A 26,759-nucleotide genomic window follows, 5' to 3' on the forward strand; every position below is an offset into this window, starting at 1 on the left:
CACAGCAACCTCTAACTCTTGGGCTTACGCAATTCTCTTGCCTCAGCCTCCCGAGTAGCTGGGACTACAGGCGCCCACCACAACGCCCGGCTATTTTTTTTTTTGTTGCAGTTTGGCCGGGGCTGGGTTTGAACCCGCCACCCTCGGCATATGGGGCCGGCGCCCTACTCACTGAGCCACAGGCGCCGCCCAGGCATCTATCTTCTTTGGAGAAATATCTATTCAAAAATCCTTTGCTCATTTTCAATTAGGTTGTTTGCTTTTTTTGGTTGTCATCATAGAAGTTCTTTATATATTCTGGATACTAATCCCTTATCAAGCATACAGTTTGCAAATATTTTCTCCTACACCATGGGTAGCCTTTTCACTCTCTTGACAGTGTCCTTTGATGAACAAAAGTTTTTAATTCTGATGAAGTTTATTTGTTTTCTTTTTTGCCTGTGCTTTTGGTGTCATCCAGTAATTCATTACCAAATTCAATATCATGAAACATTCCCTTTAGATTTTCTTCTAGGATTATTATCATTTGAGCTCTTAACATTTAAGTGTTTCGTTTGTTTGAGCTAATTTTTGTACATAGTGTAAGGTAAAGCCAGGATTCTTTTTTTTGTTTTCTTTTTGAGACAGCCTCAATCTGTCGCCCCAGGTAGAGTCCTGTGTCATCACAGCTCACAGCAACCTCCAACTTCTGGGCTCAGGCGAGTCTCCTGCCTCTGCCTCCCAAATAATTGGGGCCATAGGCATCCGCCACAATGACTGGCTATATTTTTTTTTTTTTTTTGTAGAGACAGAGTCTCACCTTATCGCCCTCAGTAGAGTGCCGTGGCATCATACAGCTCACAGCAACCTCCAACTCCTGGGCTTACGCGATTCTCTTGCCTCAGCCTCCCGAGTAGCTGGGACTACAGGCGCCCGCCACAACACCCGGCTATTTTTTGGTTGCAGTTCAGCCGGGGCCGGGTTTGAACCCGCCACCCTCGGTATATGAGGCCGGCGCCTTACCGACTGAGCCACAGGCACCGCCCCGACTGGCTATTTTTTTGGTTGCAGCCATCACTGTTGTTGGCAGGCCCAGGCTGAATTCGAACCTACCAGCTCAGGTGTACGTGGCTGGTGCCTTAGCCACTTGAGCCACCCGCACTGAGCCAAGCCAGATTTCTTTTAAGGGTGTACTTTTCATTCCCACCAAGTCTCAGTGAAGGCCTGTGTCAGCTGGTTAAGTAAAAACACAAATCTTCGCACCCCAAATTTGTTCTGAATTATTTTACTTCCTGGAGTTGGCTTAGGTGGTTTCCCAACAGACAGGTGAAAGAAAGCATTTGGGGGAACCGATGGCCCCTGTAGCTAGAATATAACAGGGAGGCTGTGCCTGGGATCAGCAAGCTTTTTGATGTAAACATGCTTGAAGAAATCCCCAAGAATAACGGAGCCAGATAGCGTTTCAGACTAGTAGAAAAGCGTGTGTGAGCATATGGGCACGAGCACGTGTGGGTTGTATAGGTACATACGTTTGGCAGCAGAGGGAAAGGGGACAGGACACACTAGATGTGGTTGTGAACCGTGTGGGCTACAGTAGATAAAAACATGGTTTGTATGATACAAAAATAAACCTCTTCTTGCTACTTTAAGAAACAAAACTAGATTAGACACAGTTATGTGCTAACTGTGTTTCCCAAACAGTTGTCCTACTTCTGTTTGATTGTGGACAGAACCTTAAGAGTTCCCTTTGTAGGATCTTGGCAAGTCAGAAGAAACCCCCGGGCTGTGGAAGATGTCTTCACTCATACCAGATGTCTGCGCGGGGCTGGCCACTCTCCCGGTGTCGGAGAGATAACAACAGTAGCACCACTTGAATGCAACCGACAGTCTCAGGGCTCCACGCAAGCAGATTCTCAATTAGACTCCCAACATTATTGGTGACCAAGTGCCCAAATTCCAAATAAGTTGATGGATGTTAAATCTATTAAAATCTGACTTGGGGACCTGTGCAGCAGAATGCCACCCAGCATTCTGGGATAAGATAGGCCATCCTTCCTATACATAATTTGCAAGACTGGTATAGTATATTTCCCTTGAAGCCTGAAAGTCATTTCACACTTTATTAATTCAAAGAATATCCAATATTTCCCCATGAGACTGGGAATAAATGATTAGCTCAAAGCAGGGCTGTTTTTACTGGTATGTTAGTTTTTCTTTTTTCTTTTTTTGAGACAGAGTCTCAAACTGTTGTCCTGGGTAGAGTGCTGTAGCATCACAGCTCACCGCAAAACCTCCAACTTTTAGGCTTAAGCAATTCTCTTGCCTCAGCCTCCCAAGTGGTTGGGATTACAGGCGCCTTCCACAACACCCAGCTATTTTTTAGTTGCAGCTGCCATTGTTGTTTGGCGGGCCCTGGCTGGATTCGAAACCGCCTGCTCCGGTGTATGTGGCTGGCGCCTTAGCCACTTGAGCTACAAGCGCCGGGCCGGTATGTTAGTTTCTCAATTGAAATATTAACTCCAAGTGCACACAATGGAAGTTCAGAGTACATAAGACATGAACAACAAAGAAATCCAGTAATCACAGGAGTTCGATATACCTAGAAAATCATATGTTTCCTAACATTTGAGCGCTTCATTTTAAATACTGTAGTTTTGGTAAAACTCTGGATATGTATTTTCTGTTTTCCATTCTTAATCTGAGTGCATATTTCATACATTTCTTGAATTAATATAGTTCTGTTTCCCATGTAACGTTTAATGATTTCCAACTAACTTTTAACTGCCTAGGTTAATTATAGAGACTGGGAAAACTGGTTCTCTTCCCCGCCCCTTCTTCTCCTTTTTATAAGTATCTTTCCTTAGAAGTCAATAGAGCAACTTCATTTTTTCAAATCTCTGCAAATTCCACCTTAAAAATTAGTCATACATACACTTAGCATTTCAATAGTTTTTTTTTTGTTGTTTGTTTGTTTGTTTTGTGTGTGTGTGTGTGTGATTTTTGGCCGGGTCTGGGTTTGAACCCACCACTTCCAGCATATGGGACCAGCGCCCTACTCCTTGAGCCACAGGTGCCGCCCAGCATTTCACTAGTTTTTAATTGACAAGCTCTCTTCCCTTTCCTCACTTTAAACCCTATATTGCTACATTTTGTTTATACTCCTTAAAAAGTGTTTGGGGTTTCTTTTCTTTCTTTTTAAAAATATAAACAAGGATTAATGCAAACAGCTCATCAGACTGCATCCTTGCTCCGTTCCCACGTGTTACTCTGGGGTAATTATTAACCAAGGTCTTTGCATTAGAAAACCTAGTGTATTAAATGAGAATTTGCTATGAGAGACAAAAGTCCTATTAACAAGAAAACGAAAAGGTTTTACTTTTGGTTTGCAATGAGAAGGAAAAGAAAGGAAGGAAGCAAGAGAGGAGAGGAAAGGGAAGGAAGGAGAAGGGAAGGGAAGGGGGATAAAGAGGAAAGCTGGCAGGGCTAAATCCAGCCTCCCTGTGCTGCTTCTCCAGCTTTTTCTCCATCTGCTACACAGGATGTTCCCCCCAGTGTGGCCACTCACGGAACACGGAGGGGAGAGTATGTGAGTGGCAGCAGTGGACTGAGAACCTTCGATTCCATAGTTCCACCTTTTCATAGCTGTATTATAGGTGAGGATCAGGCTAACTTGTGACCTGTTCCCAACTCATCAGTACCCTCTGCTGCGTAGTAGGGGACTGCCCTGAGGCATAGACACCCCAGGGAGAAAGGGACCCTGTCCCCATCGCAGTGCCTTCCTCAGTCTTTGGCAAAATGCACTTGTATTCAGTGGTCTGTTTTCTATACTTAAATCAGAGAATCTTCATCCCTCATTTAAAATTAAGCATATATGGAGCCGGGCACAGTGACTCATGCCTATAATCCTAGCACTGTGGGAGGCCAAGGCTGGTGGATTACTTGAGCTCAGGAGTTTGAGACCAGCCTGACCAAGATCTAGACCGCATGCCTAAAAATAGCTGTTGTGGCCGGTGCCTGTAGTTCCAGCTACTTGGGGGAGGCTAAGGCAAGAGAATCACTTGTGCCCAAGAGTTTGAGGTTGCTGTGAGCTGTGATGTCACGGCACTCCATCCAGGGTGACAAAGTGAGGCTCTGTCACAAAAAATAAAACAAAATAAAACTAAGCACACAGAGAATCCATCTTTAAATTAGTAGATTAAAGTTAATGATCAGGCTCGGCGCCCCTAGCTCAGGGGTTAGGGCACCAGCCACATACACGGGGGCTGGTGGGTTCGAACCTGGCCCAGGCCTGCTAAAAACAACAATGAGAACTACAACAAAAAAACACAGGCATTATGGTGGACGCCTGTAGTCCAGCTACAAGGGAGGCTGAGGCAAGAGAATCCCTTAAGCCCAAGAATTTGAGGTTGCTGTAAGCTGTGATGCCATAGTACTCTACTGAGAGCAACATAGTGAGACTCAATAAATAAATAAATAAATAAACAAACAAAGTTAATGATCACTTATCACAGCTGGTACGAGTATTTACTAAGTGCCCCTGTTTGAGATACTCTAAATGTTTATAATAACATAGTGGTGTCCTGTGCCTTATTAATAGCCACACTATATCATGGCTATTTTTACTATTCCCATTTTAAGAGCATGCACTGAGGCTTAGGAGATTCAGTCACCCTCTGAAAGTCACACAGCTGGTGAATGGCACTTAATCTCAAGTAGTCCAGCTCAAGCATTGTAATTCTCAGCCTCTCAAACCTAGCTTCAGATAAAAGAGCAACTGCATTCTGCCTTCATATTCAGGCCCCATTTATCTACGTATTTCCTCGTGGCAAAACATCTCTACCAAATTCCTGAGACCATATAATAGAAGCTAAGGTTATCAGCTAAAGCAAAAGGACAAAAAGCTCGTGGAAATTACAGCTGCCTAACCAGTACCTGCTTTACCAAGAAGGCTGTAGAGCAGCGGTTCTCAACCTGTGGGTCGCAATCCACAAGAACTGTATTAAAGGGTCGCGGCATTAGGAAGGTTGAGAACCTCCTGAGAAAAGTGTCTCACGAATGGAAGGAAAAGTATCCAATGTATTCAGTACTTCTATGAAACCCGACTTACTCACAGGATAGCCCAGGATGAAGGAGAGAAATGGAGTAGGGAGGGCGGGGGGGGGGTGGATTTTACAGATTTTACCTATGGAGCATATTGCAAGGGTACAAGTCAAATCTGTCAAGTGCAGAACATAAATGTCTTAACACAATAATCAAGTAAATGAGGCGAAAGCTATTTTGTTTATTTTGTTTGATTAGTTTGATGTAACTATGTCAGATTGTGTAAAAAAATCAACACATCGTACCCCACATATGCAAAATGTATTCATGATCTATGTGTATATGACTTAATAAAAAAAAAAAAAGGAAGGGTAGTGCCTATGGCTCAGTGAGTAGGGTGCCACCCCCATATACCGAGGGTGGCCGGTTCAAACCCGGTTCCAGCCAAACTGCAACAAAAAAATAGCCAGGCATTGTGGCGGGCACCTGTAGTCCCAGTTACTTGGGAGGCTGAGGCAAGAGAATCAGCTAAGCCGAAGAGCTGGAGGTTGCTGTGAGCTATGACACCACAGCACTCTACCGAGGGCGACAAAGTGAGACTCTGTCTCTTAAAAAAAAAAAGGAAGGTTGAGAACCACTGCTCTAGGGGTATTACACATTAATTGCCATGTGAATTGTACTTAACGTAGGCTAGTTTTGAGCATGGGGCCATGTGAAGCATATATAACTCACGTATCTCTTGACTAATAAAACACCATGCCCCCCCCCAAAAAAAAAAGCTATTTGTAACACTGGCTTTCAGGATAGTCCAGCGGGGGTTGGTATAACTTTTTCAGTTGACATTCCTGATGCTGTGCTGCGAATTAGAGATGCTGGTCTCCATACCCAAGCTGGTCTGTCCATTCTCTGATGAGCTCGTCAGCAAACATGCCAGCGATCAATGCGTGGTGTGACTATTGTACACAATTCTAGATGCAAGTAAACCATAAAACTTGGATCGGTGAAAAAAAAATGTCCAGAGCAACTTAGTGGTAGTTATGTCAGATAATAAAATTCTTTTTGTAGCTTTGTCGTACCATACTTCTTATGAAAGACCATTGTACTCATTCATTGATTCTTACATTCATTCATTTTTTTTAAAACATCCTTTCATGCAGCGCTAGGCAGTGACCACCAAATAAAATAAGGATCCCTGGATAAAATGTTATTCCTGCCTTTTTAAAGCTTCAATTATGGCCAATGAAATAAGGGTATAGGCCATACTGTCTTAATTTTTTAAAGATATTTCAAATAAAAAAAAGATATTTCAAATAGTGTAGAATCAAGTCATAATAGAAAATGATGGCCAGGTGCAGGAGCTCATGCCTGTATTCTCAGCACTCTGGGAGGCTGAGGCGGGTAGATTGCTTGAGCTCAGTAGTTCAAGACCAGCCTGAGCAAGAGTGAGACCCTCCCTCCTCTCCCCTCCCTGCCCTGTTTGTATTAAAAGCAGAAAAACTAGCCAGGCATTAAGGCAGGCACCTGTAGTCCCAGTTACTTGGGAGACTGAGGCAAGAGGATTGCTTGAGCCCAGGAGTTTAAGGTTGCTGTGAGCTAGGATGCCACAGCACTCTACTGAGGGGGACAAAGTAAGACGCTGCCTCAAAAAAAAAGAAAGAAAAGAAAAATGCACTTTACTTTTTCTTTTGTTAAAAACACTCTCACAGATGGTCCCATTTCTAATAGAGTCCTTTGAAAAGACTTAAAAATAAGTGACCCTTATCAAACAGCCCATGGTATTCACAAATACCCACCACAGGGTGACCCAAGTTCCTTCTGATACCAGTGGATTCGTGGTTCTTTTTTCTTCACCAGGTTTTTGTAGTAAAGAATTAAGCTAAGGTGGGGCGGCGCCTGTGGCTCAAAGGGGAAGGGCACTGGTCCCATTTGCCGGAGGTGGTGGGTTCAAACCCAGCCCCGGCCAAAAATCACACACACACAAAAATAAATAAATAAATAAAATAAAATCTATTTTAAAAAAAAGAATTAAGCTAAGGGTTATTAAGGTTTAACCTGAGCTGTACTTTTGCTAGGAGGACCTGTTCATTAGGTATCATTTTTGTTTCTCAGTACATACAAAAAATAGAAAAGTTTGAATATCATCAGAGAAACTGTAAAGCTAAAGAGCTAGATAAAACAACAACATTTAAAGGTGTAATGAATGAAAAGGAAGTGTATTTTCTGGCTTAAAATTGTATGTTAATGTATACTGTCTCATCTCCCCTTAGAAAGTTCACTTCCTTTTAAAATTTTTTCTCACAAACAACCCACTATAGTTATATTGCCATAAAATACTGTTATAGTTTAAGAATACTTTTTCTTTTTTGAGACAGAGTCTCACTATGTTGCCCTCAGTAGAGTGTGGTGGCATCACAGCTCACAGCAACCTCAAACTCTTGGGCTCAAGCACTTCTGTTGCTTCAGCCTCCCAAGTAGCTGAGACTATAGGCGCCTGCACAACACCCAGCTATTTTGTTGTTGTTGTAATCGTCATTGTTGTTTATAATAGACCCCGGCTGGGTTCAAACCCGCCAGCCCCGTGGATGTGGCCAGCGCCCTAACCACTGAGCTACAGGCGCCGAGCCTGAATATTTTTAACTTCAAAACTACCCCCATTCAACTTAATTATTTATAGAAGAGAGTAACTCGTGGTTTATTCAATGTTGAGATATTTGGTCATTGAAATACAAGGCCATAATATTAAACAAGATCTGGGTTTTTTCTTTGCTAGCAGATTTTGTTTTATAGTTTCAACAAAAATGACCAAGGTTAATCAAATAAAATCAGGTCACATTTGAAACTGAAACTAACGTTTGACTGTGTCACCCTATTTCAGACCCTTTATTCCAGTACAAGCAATTTGTCATTTTTCTTACAAAGAGACCTATGATATTCTCATATACTATTTGACATACCACCAGAAGGTATTAATAATGATAGAACACATCCTTTAGCATATGCCCTTGTGTGTGATAGGACATAATAATAACAGACCCAGGGCGGCGCCTATGGCTCAAGGAGTATACCCCCACATACCGTGGGTGGTGGGTTCAAACCCAGCCCCGGCCAAAAAAAAAAAAAAACTGCAATAACAACAGACCATACTATTACTACATAACTACTATTACTACAAACTACCTGCAGTAGTTTGAAATTAGGGGGAAAAGAGCATTTACAAACCATCATCATGACTACCTAGCTTATATTTGGAAAAAATCACTTTCTAAATCTGTTTTGGCCTTAATTCAATAAATTGAACATGAGCTGAGTGCAGTGGCTCACGCCAATAAGACTCAGCTACTTGGGAGGCTGAGGTGGGAGGATAACTGGAGGCAGGAGTTTGAGGCCCACATGGACAACACAGGAAGACCTCATCTCTCAAAAAATTTTAAAAAGAAAATTTAACAAATGAAAAATACCTTTTACATGCAAATTTTGGAATTCTTAAAAAGCTGTGTGTATCTGAACTTTACTATATTTGGACTATTTGTGTTGGTTTTGTTTTGAATATAAAATGACTCTTGTGCTAAATAGAAGTTAAATTGTAGAGTATCACCAACAGTAAGGCATCTTTATTAGATTATAATCCCAGATTTACCATTATCTAATTGTGATTTTGAGCTAAGCACATGATCCTTCCTAGTTTCTCCATCAAGAAAATGAGACTAAGCTACTCAGGAGGCTGAGGCAAGAGAATTGCTTAAGCCCAGGAGTTGGAGGTTGCTGTGAGCTGTGTGAGGCCACGGCACTGTACCGAGGGCCATAAAGTGAGACTCTGTCTCTACAAAAAAAAAAAAGAAAGAAAGAAAATGAGACTAAGACTTTTACACGGCATTGTGAATATATATGTACAGTTACATAGCAATAGTACAAACAGGACAGATAAACACAGTAGGACTCTGTAAGTTGACCACCCAAGGGCGTTAACAAACTGGTCAACATATGGAGGTGGTCAACATAAGGCACTAGGCCTGCTGTACTGACAGGTCTGTGTGGTGCAGGGCCAGTCTATGAAAATAGGTCAACTTGAAGTGGTCAATGTAGGCTGGTGGTCAACTATGGAGGTTCTACTGTATTTATGTACACACACAGATAGCAATTTTTCAAAAACTTCAATCATATTCTAAATGACACAGAAAATTTCCCCACAAAGGAACTCTATTATGAATCCCTTTGCAATTAAAGATTTTTTTTTGGTAGAGACAGAGTCTCACTTTATGGCCCTCGGTAGAGTGCTGTGGCATCACACAGCTCACAGCAACCTCCAACTCCTGGGCTTAGGTCATTCTCTTGCCTCAGCCTCCTGAGCAGCTAGGACTACAGGCTCCCACCACAACGTTGGCCTGGCTATGTTTTGATGCAGTTTGGCCGGGGCCGGGTTTGAACCCACCACCCTCGGTATATGAGGCCAGCGCCCTACCCACGAGCCACAGGTGCCGCCCCTAAAGATTTTTTTTTTTTTTTTTTGTAGAGACAGAGTTTCACTTTATTGCCCTCGGTAGAGTGCCGGGGCCTCACCCAGCTCACAGCAACCTCCAACTCCTGGGCTTACGGGATTCTCCTGCCTCAGCCTCCCAAGTAGCTGGGACTACAGGCGCCCACCACAATGCCCGGCTATTTTTTTGTTGTTGTTGCAGTTTGGCTGGGGCTCGGCTTGAACCCGCCACCCTCGGTATATGGGGCCGGTGCCCTCCACACTGAGCCACAGGCGCCACCCCTAATGATTATTTTTCATAATAAAAAAGTCATCCATCAAACTACCAGTTCATATATTCAACTGTTGGCACATGAAACTTTTCTGAGAATATCATGCCTAAGTTTCTTTCTTAAACTTGCACCCATCATTGGTAGTTGAAAACTACCGCCATTCAACTTAATTATTTATAGAAGAGAATAACTCATGGTTTATTTGATGTTGTTGTTAGGACCTACTACTATTCACTGGGTAGGCACAAAGCTCTCGTGTGGGAATAGTGAGAAGTGATCCAAAGAACATAATACTCAAGGAACTGGAAAAGTACAAAAGAGATCCTAGTGTTAGCTTTTTGCATAATCATTAGTTTTAAAAGTACATCATTGCAACCATATGTTTCCCATATAAATATGGAAGGTAATATTTATGTAAATTCCCTTTCAGTTGGACCATGAACATTTGGGAGTAAATTCCCTCAGATTCATTACATTTTACCTTTTTTTTTTTGAGACAGAGTTTCATTTTATCATCCTAGGTAGAGTACTGTAGTGTCATAGCTCACAGCAACCTTGAACTCTTGGGCTTAAGCAATCCTCTTGCCTCCGCCTCCCAAGTAGCTGGGACTATAGGCGCCCACTACAACGCCCACCTAATTTTTAGAGACAAGGTCTCACCCTGGCTCAGGCTGGTCTAGAATCTGTGAGCTCAGGAAAATCCACCCTGCCTCGGCCTCCCAGAGTGCTAGGATTAACAGGCGTGAGCCACTGTGCCCGGCCTTATGTTTTACTTTTTTAAAATGACATTCTCTGGGGTGGCACCTGTGGCTCAGTTGGTAAGGCACCGGCCCCATATACCGAGGGTGGCGGGTTCAAGCCCGGCCCCAGCTGAACTGCAAACCAAAATATAGCTGGGCGTTGTGGCGGGCGCCTGTAGTCCCAGCTACTTGGGAGGCTGAGGCAAGAGAATCGCTTCGGCCCAGGAGTTGGAGGTTGCTGTGAGCTGTGTGAGCCCACGGCACTCTACCGTGGGCCATGAAGTGAGACTCTGTCTCTAAAAAAAAAAAAAAAAATGACATTTTCTGGCAGATAAGTTATGATTCTAAACTGTGATTGTGTGATTCTCTATAAAGAGAAGATCCTTGAAAAAATCTACTCTTTTTGAAAAACAAAAATAAGAATGATAAAGGGTTGTGAGCTCCTTATTGTGGTCAGGTGCTTGCGTTGCCTTATGTGATTCTCCCAACATTGTTACTGGTGTTATCAGCATTTTATAGATGGTGAAACTGAGGCACAGGGAGATTAAAGCAACTTACGTGGTGGCATTTGTTTCTCAAGTGGTGGAGCCAGGGTAGGAAGCCAGGTAGTCTGGTCTCAGACCCTGTGTGTAGCCAGCCACTGTGTTTCCTGATCTTGTATTCTCACTTAGATGTTTGGATTACGCAAATTCTTGTCTTTCAATATTAGTTTAAGAATTTAATTCAATAATAAATTTAAAAAATATAATTTGAATAATAAATTAAATTAAATATAATTTGAAGACTGGACTCGCACCTGCAATCCTAGCACTCTGGGAGGCCAAGGCAGGGGGATTGCTTGAGCTCAGGAGTTTGAGACCAGCCTGAGCAAGAAGACCCCATCTCTAAAAATAGCCAGGCATTGTGGTGATCCCCTAAATAGTCCCAGCTACTCAGGAGGCTGAGGCAAGATGATTGCTCAAGCCCAAGAGTTTGAGGTGGCTGTGAGCTGTGATGCTACGACACTCTACCCAGGATGGCGGAGTAAAACTCTGTCTCAAAAAAAAAATAATTTGACTATGTTAACTACCTTCCAAAGAGCCAAAAATAGTCCATGGATATTTTTCAGAACTCTCTGGAAGCTGAGAAGAGCAAGTGGGAGTATGGTAGAAAGGAATATGGGCGGCGCCTGTGGCTCAGTGGGTAGGGTGCTGGCCCCATATACTGAAGTTGGCAGGTTCGAATCCGGCCCAGGCCAGCTAACCAGCAATGACAACTGCAACAAAAAATAGCCAGGTTTTGTGGCGGGTGCCTATAGTCCCAGCTACTCGGGCTGAGGCAAGAGAAGCACCTAAGCCTAGGAGTTGGAGGTTGCTGTGAGCTGTGATGTCACAGTACTCTACCAAGGGCGATTGAGTGAGATGATCTCTAAAAAAAAAGAAGGAATAGTTCTCACCCACTTTACCATGGGTCTGTACTTGAATTTCCTTCAGCTGTATCTGCCAGTATCCATGTCTCACTTATAGTGTTTTTTGTTTTGTTTTGTTTTGGCCGGGGCTGGGTTTGAACCCGCCACCTCCGGCATATGGGACCGGCACCCTACCCCTTGAGCCACAGGCGCCGCCCCCCATGTCTCACTTATATAGTGACACGTTCTGGTAACACTGGCTGTCACTAAACCTGTTAGCAAGAAAGAGTAACAAGGTATAATTGAGTTTGGGTTTGTTGTCAGATTGACCTACATTTCGATTCATTGACCTTGATCAAGTTATTTGACTCTTTCTGCATCTTTAGAATGGGTCAGTAATAGCTATCATTTATGAAACCCTTATTATTAATATGAACTTAGTCTTGTTCTAAGCACTTGACATACAGTATCTCATTTATTCCTCATAGTGCCGCTTTGAGATACTGATTCTTATGGCCATTATTCTCATTTTACAAGTAAGAAAAACAAGAAACTCAGACTTTACAGCTACATGGTTGAAGAGCCAGGAAAATCTGACTCTACAGCAAAGGTCAGCAAACCTTTGTAGTGAAGGTTCACGACAGCAAATACCCTGGACTTTGCTAGCCTAACGGTCTCTGCTGCAACAACTCAACTCTGCTGATGTCGTGTAAAAGCTGCCGTGGACATGTAAAAATACAGCATGGCCTCGTCCCAATAAAACTTGAGGATCAGACTCGGCCCCCCTGGCTGTAGCTTTCTGACCCCCTGCTCTAGGGCCCACATTTTTGACTGTTACTTACAGAAATGTTATAAAAATCAAGGTGTCTTTTACACATAAGTGTTCAAGAAAAATGGAAGCCATCCTTGACTCCCGAGTTTTTAAATCATACATTAAGGAAAGTTGAGAGATTATTTGTAATCCATCTGCTTCCCTCTAGGCAGGATTGCTTTTAAGCCATCTACTCTCCTTTTGCCCTGTTCTGGTCTTAGTATGTGAATGAAATACACTCTACAGCCACTTTTGCATTATTGGAATACCAGCCATACAGTGGAACAGGATCCTCCTCTGCAGTCTCTCACGGTGCTAAATGACAGCAGTCAGCAGAATGTCTTACTCAGAAAAACGCTCAGAATAACCAGAGTTTGATTTTCATCATTTTAATTCATTCTGTAACATCGTTGTGTGTCACATGTGTAATAATGTGGTATATGATGACACAGTTCTAAGTGTAAGGGGATAAAGAGAGCTTCTACCCTTGCAAAATTTCCATTAAACCAGAAATGGGCAGATTTTCAGCCTACATGTTATAGCTGGAGCATTCCTTGAGGTCTGTTTTGACGTAGGTCTGTTGTTGCCTACACACCTGGCCAAGCTAGTGTCTTAGCTTGCGCATTTAATAATGGTTTGTTGAAAGAATATGTGTGACCTCTTAGGACTGAACAATATCTATTTTATTTTATTATTATTTTTGAGACAGAGTCTCACTCTGTCACCCTTGGTAGAGTGCTGTGGCATCATAGCGCACAGCGACCTCTTAACTCTTTGGGCTCAAGTGATCCTCATGCCTCAGCTTCCCAAGTAGCTGGGACTACAGGCACCCACCACTATACCTGGCTAACTTCTATTTTCAACAATATTTAAACTCCTTTTTTGTTTTATTTTATTTTTATTTTATTAAATCATAGCTGTGTACATTAATGTGATCATGGGGCACCATACACTAGTTTCATAGACCATTTGACACATTTTCATCATACTGGTTAACATAGCCTTCCTGGCATTTTCTTAGTTATTGTGCTAAGACATTTACATTCCACATTTACTAAGTTTCACATGTACCCTTGTAAGACGCACCGCAGGTGTAATCCCACCAATCCCCCTCCCTCTGCCCACCTCCCCCCTCCTTCCCCTCCCTTTCCCCCTTCCCCCTATTCTTAGGTTGTAACTGGGTTATAGCTTTCATGTGAAAGCCATAAATTAGTTTCATAGTAGGGCTGAGTACATTGGATACTTTTTCTTCCATTCTTGAGATACTTTACTAAGAAGACTATGTTCCAGCTCCATCCATGTAAGCATGAAAGAGGTAAAGTTTCCATCTTCTTTAAGGCTGCATAATATTCCAGGATGTACATGTACCATAATTTATTAATCCATTTGTGAATCGAAAACCCCTTTTTTAAAAAGGGATTTTTTTTTTTGGCTTAAAATATTTCCCTCTAAATGAATTTCAACAATATTTAAACCCCCTTTTTTAAAAACGGGATTTTTATTTATTTATTTTTTTTTGCCTAAAATAAATTTTTCTATGTTCAGTAGGGATGGGGTCTCACTCTTGCTCGGGCTTGTCTTGAACTCCTGAGCTCAAGCAATCCACCGACTCAGCCTTCCAGAGTGCTAGGGGGCCTGGCCTGGGCTAAAGATCTTATGTGGCTTTGTGTGCTCCCATACCTACCCCATGGCCATTGCTTCTTACACAGTGCTTTGTACAAAAGAAGGAAATCACAGTCCATTTATTTATTTAATAAATATTTGTCTTTTAAGTGTCAAGCTTTGAAGACACTGTGGTGACCAAGAAGATACATGGACTTTGCTTTCTTAGACTTTACATTCTACTTGTAGAAGACTGACTCAGGAAAAATAAAGGCAGCAGTGATATGTGTTATGAAAGGGGGGCGTCTACAATGAACAGGCGATTTGACATGGCACGCACTAGACTAAGGCTGACCAGATACAGAACTTCAGGTTTATCTTGTGCCTTTAATTCTTGAGTTTCGGGCCTCCCGTCCCCTTATAAGACCACCTGTTTGCTTAACAGTTATTAAGACCCTGTTTGCTTAACAGAATAGAATAGTTCATGAACATGTTAGTGAAACTGTTTATATCCCTCTGAATAAACCACTAGTGCAAGAACTCTTCGTTCTTTCACTGAGGACTCAGCCTGTGATTTTCACACACAGCTGAAGCTTCAGAGTTCTCCACTGTCTCCTGTAGAAAATGAAAGATTTGAACCCTTCTGGATCTGACTTCTTCATTTTTTTTTTTTTTGAGACAGTCTCACTGTGTCCCTTGGGTAGAGTGCTGTGGCGTCACAGCTCACAGCAACCTCAAACTCTTGGGCTGAAGCCATTCTCTTGTCTCAGCCTCCCAAGCAGCTGGGAGTACAGGTGCCCACCACAACACCCGGCTATTTTTTGTTTGTAGTTGTCATTGTTTGGCAGGCCCTGGGCTGGGGTGGAGCCTGCCAGCTCCGGTGTATGTGGCTGGCGCCCTGGCCACTCAGCTACAGGCCCTGTGCTGCTTCTTTCTTTTTCTTGAGCCTCCTCTTGTGCCTCACACCAGCTTCCTACATGTCAGCCACTCTGGGCTATTCTTGCATTTTTGTAAATGCTCACCTTGGCTTGTGGTGTTCCCGCTTCTATCTCTCCTCTCTCTTCTTCATCCACCCTTGCTGGACTGTGAACTCCAAGGTCTGCGCACTAGTCACCACTGTTTCCCCAAATACCCACCACAGCCTCACACACAGCAAGCGCTCATTTAGTATTTAAATGAGCAAATGAATGAGTGTATACGCAGATAGAGCTACAGAGCCTGGCTGTAGCACCGGTGACTTAACTGTGTTACAGGAGTATATTTTCAGTGATTGCTGACAATGCGGATTTTTTTTTCTTTAAGTGTGACTTTTAAGTGAGGGTTGTTACATTATTGAAGAAACCAGTAACGTCATTTGAGAATGGTCCAAGTCTTAAAAGCCGATTGCCAGCAGTTTTCATGTGTCCACAAAGCAGCACGTTCTTAATTTAAATGAGACACTCGGTTTGGTACTTAGTAGATCCTTAGACTGATTTCAAAGTGGAGTTTGTGTGCCCCAGGCCAATCAATTAAACAGGTGGCCCTGTGGCTAAGTGCATATGGCACCGGCCACATACACTGAGGCTGGCGGGTTCGAACCTAGCTCTGGCCTGCTAAACAACAATGACAACTGCAACAAAAAAATAGCTGGGCATCGTGGAAGGCACCTGTAGTCCCCGCTACTTGGGAGGCAGAGGCAAGAGAATCGCTTAAGCCCAGGAGTTGGAGGTTGCTGTGAGCTGTGACACCACAGCACTCTACCCAGGGCGACAGCTTGAGACTCTGTCTCCAAAAAAAAAAAAAATTAATTAATTAATTAAATAACAGAATCAGTCTGACAGAGCTATGTGGTGGTAGTTGTTTGGATTGAAAAATTACATTCATAGAGTTTCAACTAAATTTAGTAAGTAGTGTGGTACCATGGAGACATTTACTTAAACCCTTGGGAAATGTTACACATTTTTCATTCTTTTTTTTTTTTGGCCAGGGCTGGGTTTGAACCCACCACCTCTGGCATGTGGGACCGGCGCCCTACTCCTTGAGCCACAGGCGCCTCCCCCACATTTTTCATTCTTTTTTTTTCTTTCTTTAAGGTTAATGTGAGGGTACACACAACTAGATTAAAACCTTTGACATTTTTCATTCATTTTTCATTTCATTTTTCATTCTTGATAGCCTTGACAGTAAGAGTCAGATCAAGTCAGCCCATGTTGCAGACAGATGGTATAAAATACCAATTTTTTGGCTAGGTGTGGTGACTCACACCTATAATCCCAACACTTTGGAAGGCTGAGGCAGGAGGATCACTTGAGACCAGGAGTTTGAGACCAGCCTGGGCAATATACTGAGACCCCATCTCTAAACAATATATGTAAAAATTAGCCAAGTGTAAGTGGCACACACCTGTAGTCCTAGCTACTCAGGAAGCTGGAGTGGGAGTATAACTTGAGTTGAGAAGTTTGAGACAGTCATGAGTTGTAATTGTATCACTGTACTCCAGCCTAGGTGACAGAGCAAGACTATGTCTCTAAAAAGGAAAAAAAAAAATGATGAGGTGTAGTGGCTCATGCCTGTAATCCTAACACTTTGGGAGGCTGAAGTGGGAGGATCATTGGAGCTCACGAGTTCGAGACCAGCTTGAGCAAAAGTGAGATCCTGTCTCTACCAAAAATAGAAAAAACTGGGCGGCGCCTGTGGCTCAAGGAGTAGGGCACTGGTCCCATATGCCGGAGGTGGCGGGTTCAAACCCAGCCCCGGCCAAAAAAAAAAAAAAAAAATAGAAAAAATTAGCCAGGTGTGGTAGTGGGTACCTGTATCTCCAGCTACTCGGGAGGCTGAGGCAGGAGGATGGCTTGAGCCCAGGAATTTGAGGTTGCTGTGAGCTACAATGATGCCACTGCACCCGAGCCAGGGCAATGGCCCTGTCTTTAAAAAAAGAAAATTAAAATCTTCTCCTACTATTTAATGAGTCGCTGCCACATACAAGTATATAATCCTAGTTCATAGCTCCAAGACAGACTCAACAGAAAGCAATTTTGTGTAGACTCCCTACCCCCAACATTTGCAGTGTCTGGAGACATTTCTGGTTGCAGCCGTCATTGTTTGGTGGGCCGGGCTGGATTCGAACCCGCCTTAGCCGCTTGAGCCACAGGCGCCAAGCCTGAGACATTTCGGCTGTCCCAATGTTGTCAGGGTTAGAGGTGCTTCTGTATCTCGTGGGCAAAGAGCAAGGATGTTGGGAAACACCGTGCAGCGCTCAGCACAGGCCCACAGCATGGAATCATCATACCCCACTTGTTCCCAGGACTGAGGTTCAGAAACCCTGGGATAAATCTCTAAATTCCCTTTGCAGCTCGAATTATGGGATTTTGTGCAACTAGATAATACATACAAAACATTGCAGAAACTCAAGCTCCTGTTACATGATATAAGCCACCTTGGCTTCTCCCTCCTCCTTTCTGTTCCCTGCCAGAGCCTTCAAAGGCTTATGTCCAAGGACCCAAGATAAGGAGTGAAACCACAAGCGCCTCCTACTGTTTGTTCACAGTTTGGGAAAACGTTAGCCCAGGAGGCGTATGTGTGCTGAATTTGTGGGTTTCATTATTTTTTTTTTTTTTTAGTATCACCCCATCAACCTATTGAATAAAATGAGTAATGCTTAAAGAGAACAAAATAATAGTTCCTAATAGGTATTTCTGTGCTGCCAAATACCTGCAGAAAATCCCCCCCCACCTCACCGATTTTAGGCAGGTGGCTTCAACCTCTTCTGTGGGATACAGCCCAGGTCCCTGAGAACCCACAGCAGAATCCCACGTTCTCAGAGATGTATTCATAGCAAGTGTCTGGGAAAACTGAGCCTCTTGGCTTTGCATCTATTTATCCAATACAAACATTCATTGAAGGACTGCTTTGCCGTAGCAATATCTGTACAAGAATAAACACAGTTAAGACCCATTATGAACAAGTTCTTCCTCAGATCAGCCAGAGGTGGGCAGAAGGGATGGCCCAGTAGGTCATCATCCACCGTGTCTCTATCCTAAAGAGATGATTCATCGGGGAAAGATTTTTATGTGTCCCAAGGGCCATGCCTTTAAATAGCATAAGGTGACAGACAGGCTAAGGCAGAGAAAAAGAGACCGTTGTTTCCGAGTCTTCAGACTATTGTTTAGGTCCCAAGGTAAATTCTAAGTGTTTCGTCTCCATTTCGCCCAGAACTCATCCACTTTCAAACTCTGAGTTAACAGAAACTCCCAGTGCCAGAGTCTGGCGGCCAGGGGGAGTGTTCTTGCTAATGTTTACTCTGGTGGGTTGTGGTAACTTGGACCTGGGCGATCAGATAAAATGCTCAGGGTGAGGCCAGATCTTGGAAACTTTTTACACAAGCTAGTCTTTTTTTTCCCTTCCAATTTTTTTTAACTCCCTGATTTGGGACAGTGTCTTCCTTTACAAAATTTTTCTGTACATCACAAAGTTTTTGTCAACTTTTGTGACAACCATCTCAAAAACTTGAATTTATGGCCTTTAAGCGACCTTCTTTAAAGGAATAGTAATCATAATTGCTGACTTTTTTAAACACATTGTGTGCACCAGACATTGTCATATGTCACTTCATGCTGGAACCAATTCTCAGATACAGTGCTGTCATTAGAATCATCACAGAGGTGTGCAAATGGAAGTAAGGTCATATGCCTCAGGAGACACACCTGGTAAGTGGCATTGTGATGGTCTGAACTTGTATTTCTTTGACTCCAGGGTCCTTGCTTGTGATAATTATGTATTTTATATTAAATATATTCTATTTTATTTATGTTTTATTATATCTGTACACTGCACCCCTCCAAGTAGATTTGTAAATTGCTATTTGTCACTTGGTCAACAAATAAAACTCTCCCAAGAATTCCAAATGGTATAGTCATCTCAAACACACACACAACCCCCATTCACCCTCCAAAAGCTGTGAGCCTAAGCTAACTTGTAGTCTGAATAATTCTAGAGTAAACTCATGCTGTTTTTGTTTCTAAAGACAGGTTTGTAAACATTAGAAATGTTTCCCAGTAGTGCAGTGTTATCTCTTGACCTCTAAGACTTCCCAGTTCAAAGTTAAAATCCTAATGAAAGATACCCTGGACCAAGACTAAAAAGGGACTTCAAGTCCTTGATGATTTCTGCTTTACACCTAAGTTTGCCCTGAAATTCTAGCTCATAGTTCAGAATAATAATGGCTTGATTTTCAAGTATATTTTTCTCCCTTTCTTTTTTTTTTTTACAGTTTTTGGCTGGGGCTGGGTTTGAACCTGCCACCTCCCGCATATGGGGCCAGCACCCTACTCCTTTGAACCACAGGTGCCACACCAAGTATATTTTTCTATGTTTGTTTTATATGCCCAATTGTGAGTAAATGATTTGTCTTGAATATATCACCATGTTTATTTAATGCTAACAGGCTTTGGAGAAGACTACCACATTTTTAGTGTGCCCAACTTTTTAAAAATAGATGGTAGGCCATACTTGGCCCATAGGTGTAGTTTGCTAAACCAAGCATAATTTTTTTTTGGCTAGGGCTGGGTTTGAACCCGCCACCTCCGGCATATGGGGCTGGCGCCCTACTCCGTTGAGCCACAGGCGCCACCCAACCAAGCATAACTGTAATAAGCATTCAATTAAATCTCTAAAATATATTAGTTGTATGGTTTCCTTTTCCAAGGCCTTAAATAAATCATTTATTCATATTTTTAAAATTTTTTATTTTTTGGAAACAGAAAATAAAACTCTGTTGTCCCAGCTAGAATGTAGTGGCATCCTTAGGGCTCACAGCAACCTCAAACTCCTGGGCTCAAGTGATCCTCCTGCCTCAACTTCCAAAGCAGCTGGGTCTACAGGTGTATACCGCCATACCCAGCTAATTTTTTTATGTTTTTTGTAGAGACAGGGTCTTGCTTTGTTGCTTAGGCTGGTCTTGAACTCCTGAGCTCCAGTTATCCTCTCGCCTTATCCTCCCAGAGTGCTAGGATTATAGGCAAGAGCCACCACATCTGACAATCATTTATCCTCTAATATATCCAAGCCTTGGGCCTTAAGAATTCACCAAGCAGCACATCATATCATTTGTTTAACAGTGGTATATTAAGCAGAATGATAAGAATTTGTAGACTAAAAGATGTTCTTAAATGTGTTTACCTGCCACTTAGTGGCCTCCCACGAAATTCTAACTTTACTTTTATTTTTGTCCTTTTTGCATCTCTAAACCTTCTTACTTTAAGGATTTTTTTTTTTTTTTACTGTGGTAAAGTATATACAACAAAATTTTCACCATTTCTAAGTGTGTAGTTCAGTGGCATTAAATATATTTACATTGTTGTGCAACCATCACCACCATCCATCTGCAGAACTGTCTTATCACCCCTAACCTCAAGTCCACACCTGCTAAATCCTAACTTCCTCTGGTAACCACTGTTCTTCTAAGAACTCTTAAGTACCTCACTGAAGTGGAATCATATAACATTTGTCTTTTACTGCTTGGCTTATTTCACTTACTGTCATGTCTTCAAAGTTCTTCTAAATATGGCACGTATCATAACTTTATTTAAAGCTGAATCATATGCCATGGTATATAGGTGCCATATTCTGTTTATCATAATCTGTTGACCGGCATTTGGGTTGTTTCCATCTTTCGGCTATTGTGAGTGGTACGGCTGTGAACATTGGTGTACAAATAATCCATTTGAGTCTTTGGGGTATATATCTAGAAGTAGAATTGGTGGATCATGCAGTAAATTTATGTTTAATTTCTTTTTTATGTAACCATTGCACTTTTTTGCACAGTTGCTATACCATTTTACATGGTCCCAGCATTGCACAAGGGTTCCAACTTCTCCACATCCTTGCCAATGCTTATTTTCTGCTTTTTGCTATAATAACCAAGCCAGTAAGTGTGAAGTAGTATTTCATTGTGGTTCTGACTGGTTTTTAAGCAGTATTTGTAGGTAGTACCAATATACAGTAAATTTGGATATTACATTAATTAACATCTATTGCACACTGGGTATATATAGGCACGGATGTATGAATGTATTCCTCCACTAGCACTAAAATTATGTCACATGGCTTCTAAGAAGTTGGGGGTGACTAATATAAGTAGCTCAATCCATGGCACTAGGAATATAGAAGAAACTAAGAAAATAAAAAAAAAGAAACTATAGCCCAAATTCGATGAACATGAAAGTGTGTTGTAATGCCCCTATTAAATTTGGAATAAAATGGCTAGTCAATTTTGAACTTCCTAGTAGCCAACAAGAAAAGGGACGCAGGGTCACTAACATGGTTTATTTGAGATGACAAAAGCACAATGCTTTTCTTGACTCACTGAGGTACAAAATAAACTATAATTATTTTAAAGTTTTTAAAGAGACTATTGTTACTGAAATCAGGTTTCAGACCAAAAGCTAACAGAATTTTTGATTAAATTATGGGAGTGGGGGGTTTGTAAAAGGACTCCACAGCCTGACCATTATACTGTTTTTATGTAAAACAGTAGCTTCAAAGTACAGTTGGGCTGGGCACTGAGGGCACACTATCTGAGTGATGGGCACACTTCATGTATATAACTTTGACTCAATCGGTACAAAAACAAGTATATAAACAAAAGATGTGTGGCCCTAATATTCTGAAAAAATTTTTTTTCTTTTTACTGTCAATTGTTTTTATTTATTTATTTATTTATTTTTTATTGTTGGGGATTCATTGAGGGTACAAGCCAGGTTACACTGATTACAATTGTTAGGTAAAGTCCCTCTTGCAATCATGTCTTGCCCCCATAAAGTGTGACACACACCAAGGCCCCACCCCCCTCCCTCCGTCCCTGAAAATTTTTTTTTTAAAGTACAATTAGGAAAATAAAATGTCCACTCCACCCATCTCTGCAGAGTGAGAAGTTCTGTTCCTTTGGACTTGATCGGGTAATGTTCGTGATGTGGTACAACAGGTGTAATCCTGATTGCCTCATTTTACACACATACCTGACATTTCCTTCCCAAGTTACAGATTAGACATATATGTGTTTTGCACAGTTTTAAAAAATATGTCCTTATCTTCCATTTGGAAGGAGGGAACGACCTTTATGTTCAAATCTGACATTGAAATTTCTTTTTTAGAGGCTGAGGCAAGAGAATCGCTTAAGCCCAGGAGTTGGAGGTTGCTGTGAGCTGTGTGAGGCCACGGCACTCTACCGAGGGCCATAAAGTGAGACTCTGTCTCTACAAAAAAAAAAAAAAGAAGAAATTTCTTTTTTGACATGCAACTCCAGGACTAATGTCTCATTTTCAAATTTGTACTGAAAAAAACTTCATGATAACTAGAGATGTTGTCAAATTAGCTTCCAAGTACTTGAAGAGCAAAGAAAACAAAAAATAAGAACAGATGTGTTTTAAAGAATTGAGGGGGATGACCTTAAAATTTAACTTTAAAATGGAAAGAACTGGTCCAAAGTTTTACTCAAAAATTTGGATGAAAGATACTAACTTACTTTTTTTTTTTTTTGCAGTTTTTGGCCGGGGCTGGGTTTGAACCCACCACCTCCAGTATATGGGGTTGGCACCCTACTCCTTTGAGCCACAGGCACCGCCCTAACTTTCATTTCTTCAGCATTTACACTGTTATAGGCACAGTTCAAAGTACTTTGTATAGTAACACATTTATTCGTCTAAATTTAATGAGGTTAATACTATCATTATTCCCATTTCATAGGTAGGAAAACTGAGGAACAGAGTAGCTGAGTATCCTTGGCAATTTTCTCAAGCCCTCTAAGCCTATTTCCCCATGGGCAACTTGGAACTAATGATAATACCATTTACTACATTTGTAGGATTTTACTTTGTTTTATTTTATATTGTTGTTTTGATTTAAGGTTCTAAATAAGAGAATGCAGGTGTTAGTTCTCTGAAAACTGTAGCGTGGTTTACCTGGTAGGTAGATGTTGCCTCCAGGTCTCCCAGGTTGAAGTTAATCTAGCTCTTTGTAGACTGACTTCAAACTCATGAATGCTTCATATCAAGAATTTTGCCTGAATGACATCAGAAAAATGAGAATTACTGTAGTTCCTAGACTAAGTCCGTGGCAATGTGGTGGTTGCATTTCTTCCTTGTAAAAAGCTTTAGTACACAGCTCTGTAGTTACATATCACTTCCTCAAAGTTTTCGTTAATAAGTTAAAGTCTTCACTGTAAATACATTGCTCTAGTTTCATTTCTACAATGAAAATGACAGCCTTAAAAAAGAAAATAGAAAAAGGCTGTGTTCACCAACAAAGTCAACGAGGTTAGTTAAATGCTATATAACCGAGGGGGAATCAACCTGAGTTGACAGTGTGGGAATTAAGCAAAAAGATCTTGCCATTCGTGTGCAAGAATATGAGATTTTCACCAAGGACGATTCAAAGCACTTGGGTCCTAAGGAAGCGGAAATACTTAACCACGCTGGTTTTGTTTTTGTTTTTTGTTTGGTTGTTTTCCAAGTCACTTCTGGGTTTTGCTGCAAGACAGCTTGACTCGCTTTCAGATTATTTTTAGGGCTGCCGCATTTCCAAAAGGCCCCCATCCAATTTCTCATGTAACCCTCCCCTCTATGAGGGTTAGCGCGCACCTTGCAAGGCAGCAAGAAAACAGAGCCCGGTTCCGCTGCCCGCGATGCGGATTTCCCACTCACGCTGCCTTCTGCCTCCCCAGGTGGCCACCAGCCGTGGATGCCTTTGACATTATGACCGCAGAGGATTCCACCGCAGCCATGAGCAGCGACTCGGCCTGCGCGTCCTCAGCCAAGGTGCCCGAGGGCGTGGCGGGCGCGCCCAACGAGGCGGCGCTGCTGGCACTGATGGAGCGCACGGGCTACAGCCTGGTGCAGGAGAACGGGCAGCGCAAGTACGGCGGCCCGCCGCCCGGCTGGGAGGGCGCGCACCCGCAGCGCGGCTGCGAGGTCTTCGTGGGCAAGATCCCGCGAGACGTGTACGAGGACGAGCTGGTGCCCGTGTTCGAGACCGTGGGCCGCATCTATGAGCTGCGCCTCATGATGGACTTCGACGGCAAGAACCGCGGCTACGCCTTCGTCATGTACTGCCACAAGCACGAGGCCAAGCGCGCCGTGCGCGAGCTCAACAACTACGAGATCCGCCCGGGCCGCCTGCTGGGCGTGTGCTGCAGCGTGGACAACTGTCGCCTCTTCATCGGCGGCATCCCCAAGATGAAGAAGCGGGAGGAGATTCTGGAGGAGATCGCCAAGGTCACCGAGGGCGTGCTGGACGTGATCGTGTACGCCAGCGCGGCCGACAAGATGAAGAACCGCGGCTTCGCCTTCGTGGAGTACGAGAGCCACCGCGCGGCCGCCATGGCGCGCCGCAAGCTCATGCCCGGCCGCATCCAGCTGTGGGGCCACCAGATCGCCGTGGACTGGGCCGAGCCTGAGATCGACGTGGACGAGGACGTGATGGAGACCGTGAAGATCCTCTACGTGCGCAACCTCATGATCGAGACCACCGAGGACACCATCAAGAAGAGCTTCGGCCAGTTCAACCCCGGCTGCGTGGAGCGCGTCAAGAAGATCCGCGACTACGCCTTCGTGCACTTCAGCAGCCGCGAGGACGCCGTGCACGCCATGAACAGCCTCAACGGCACCGAGCTGGAGGGCTCGTGCCTGGAGGTCACGCTGGCCAAGCCGGTGGACAAGGAGCAGTACTCGCGCTACCAGAAGGCGGCCAAGGGCGGCGGCGCGGCCGAGGCGGCGGTGCAGCCGCCCAGCTACGTGTACTCGTGCGACCCCTACACGCTGGCCTACTACGGCTACCCCTACAACGCGCTCATCGGGCCCAACAGGGACTACTTCGTGAAAGGTTAGTGGGGACCCTTCTCCTGGGTGCGCACACACCTCCCGCCCCGGCCCGCGAGATCCCCGCCTCCCAGGCAGGGCGCGCGGGCTTTGCGTTTCCCTTCTGAGTTCTGTCCCTTCGGTAGCCTTGAAAGAAATACAAATCGTTGTGGGTTGAGCCGTGAAATCATGGGGTGTACACCAGCTCTTGCATTCTGCCTCACCAGAGTGCCAGACCTGGGGCTCGTCCAACAGTTTCTTGGCTTAAAATCAGCTTTAATTGGGGCGGCGCCTGTGGCTCAGTGAGTAGGGCGGCAGCCCCATATGCCGAGGGTGGCGGGTTCAAACCCGGCCCCGGCCAAACTGCAACAAAAAAATAGCCGGGCGTTGTGGCGGGCGCCTGTAGTCCCGGCTGCTCGGGAGGCTGAGGCAGGAGAATCGCGTAAGCCCAAGAGTTAGAGGTTGCTGTGAGCCGTGTGACGCCACGGCACTCTACCCAAGGGCGGTACAGTGAGACTCTGTCTCTACAAAAAAAAAAAAAAATCAGCTTTAATTAATATTAAATCTTAAGATGTGGGTGGGGGCAATGGTTTTTGTTTGTTTGTTTTTTATTACTCACTGAGTAGGATAGACTGAGACCAGGATGAGATGCCTAAGTTCTGAGCCCTGCTCTTTGATTAACTAGGTTAGTGACTTTAGTGGGTCACTTTAACCTTCCCTGGCCTGTTTTCTCAAGCATAAAATGCGGAAGGTATACCAGCACATCCCCTTCCACATCTAACTTTTTTACAGCCTGTGAATGTTTTCCTTTGCTGAAATGGCAAATACAGGCTTTGGAGCTCACCTTGTGAGTTTGCACTAAGGGACATTTGGACTATGCAGATATATTTCAAGTATAATTCTAGGCTGAAACAGAATGTTGGGAAAATATTTACCAGCCCATGAAACAACAGAGGTGTAGCCACCTGCAGCAGACTCAGGGCAAACAACTAAATGCCGAGAACTGTGTGCTAAGGTCTGCCACCTGTGCTGTCCCTTTTGGGTGCTCATCATTTTTTATGCTGTCATTATAAGCAGGCAGCATAAGAGGCCGAGGGCGAGGTGCAGCTGGCAACAGAGCCCCGGGGCCCAGGGGTTCCTACCTTGGGGGATATTCTGCTGGCCGTGGCATATATAGCCGATATCATGAAGGAAAAGGAAAGCAGCAAGAAAAAGGATATGAACTTGTGCCGAATTTGGAAATCTCTGCCGTGAATCCAGTTGCCATTAAACCTGGTACAGGTCAGTATTAACCAGATTGAGATTGCATCTGCTCAGCCAAATTCCAGCCCTCTTTCTGCAGTGAGTACAGCCTTCCTGGGATTCTGTACATGGCTTCCTCTGCTTGTAGGCAGCTAGAGACTAGACAGAAGCAAAGCTACAACTTAAGGGGATGGTCTAGTGCTAACCATGTTCACATCAAACTTTCTGATGGTAAGTTTTTCAAGTGGATGTCACCACTTGTTAGGCTTTTTCTCCATCTGCAGCTGAGTAGGCAGAGTTGTCAGGGATGTGGAGGGGAGAAGGAGAATGATAGAATGTGAGGCTCTCCAGGTCTTCTCAGGCCTGATTCTACCCCAATCATG

The 26,759-nt window shown here is 43.4% G+C and overlaps 1 protein-coding gene across 3 annotated transcripts in view; it reads left to right on the top strand.

The window, feature by feature from the left end:
- The window catches only part of RBM47 (RNA binding motif protein 47), a 93,168-nt gene that overhangs the window by 57,705 nt on the left and 8,704 nt on the right, over nucleotides 1-26,759 (top strand). Inside the window, exons 3-4 of one of the 3 annotated variants that reach the window (XM_053577916.1) lie at nucleotides 24,003-25,159; nucleotides 26,212-26,415. In XM_053577916.1, coding sequence (XP_053433891.1) covers nucleotides 24,034-25,159; nucleotides 26,212-26,415 — 1,330 coding nt within the window. In that variant the 5' untranslated portion in view covers nucleotides 24,003-24,033. Of the gene's footprint in view, nucleotides 1-24,002; nucleotides 25,160-26,208; nucleotides 26,416-26,759 lie in introns of all 3 variants that reach the window. The other 2 variants (XM_053577915.1, XM_053577917.1) reach the window with 2 other exon arrangements.

Source organism: Nycticebus coucang, chromosome 23 (genome assembly GCF_027406575.1).
Source record: "Nycticebus coucang isolate mNycCou1 chromosome 23, mNycCou1.pri, whole genome shotgun sequence".
Classification (NCBI taxonomy): Eukaryota; Metazoa; Chordata; class Mammalia; order Primates; family Lorisidae; genus Nycticebus; species Nycticebus coucang.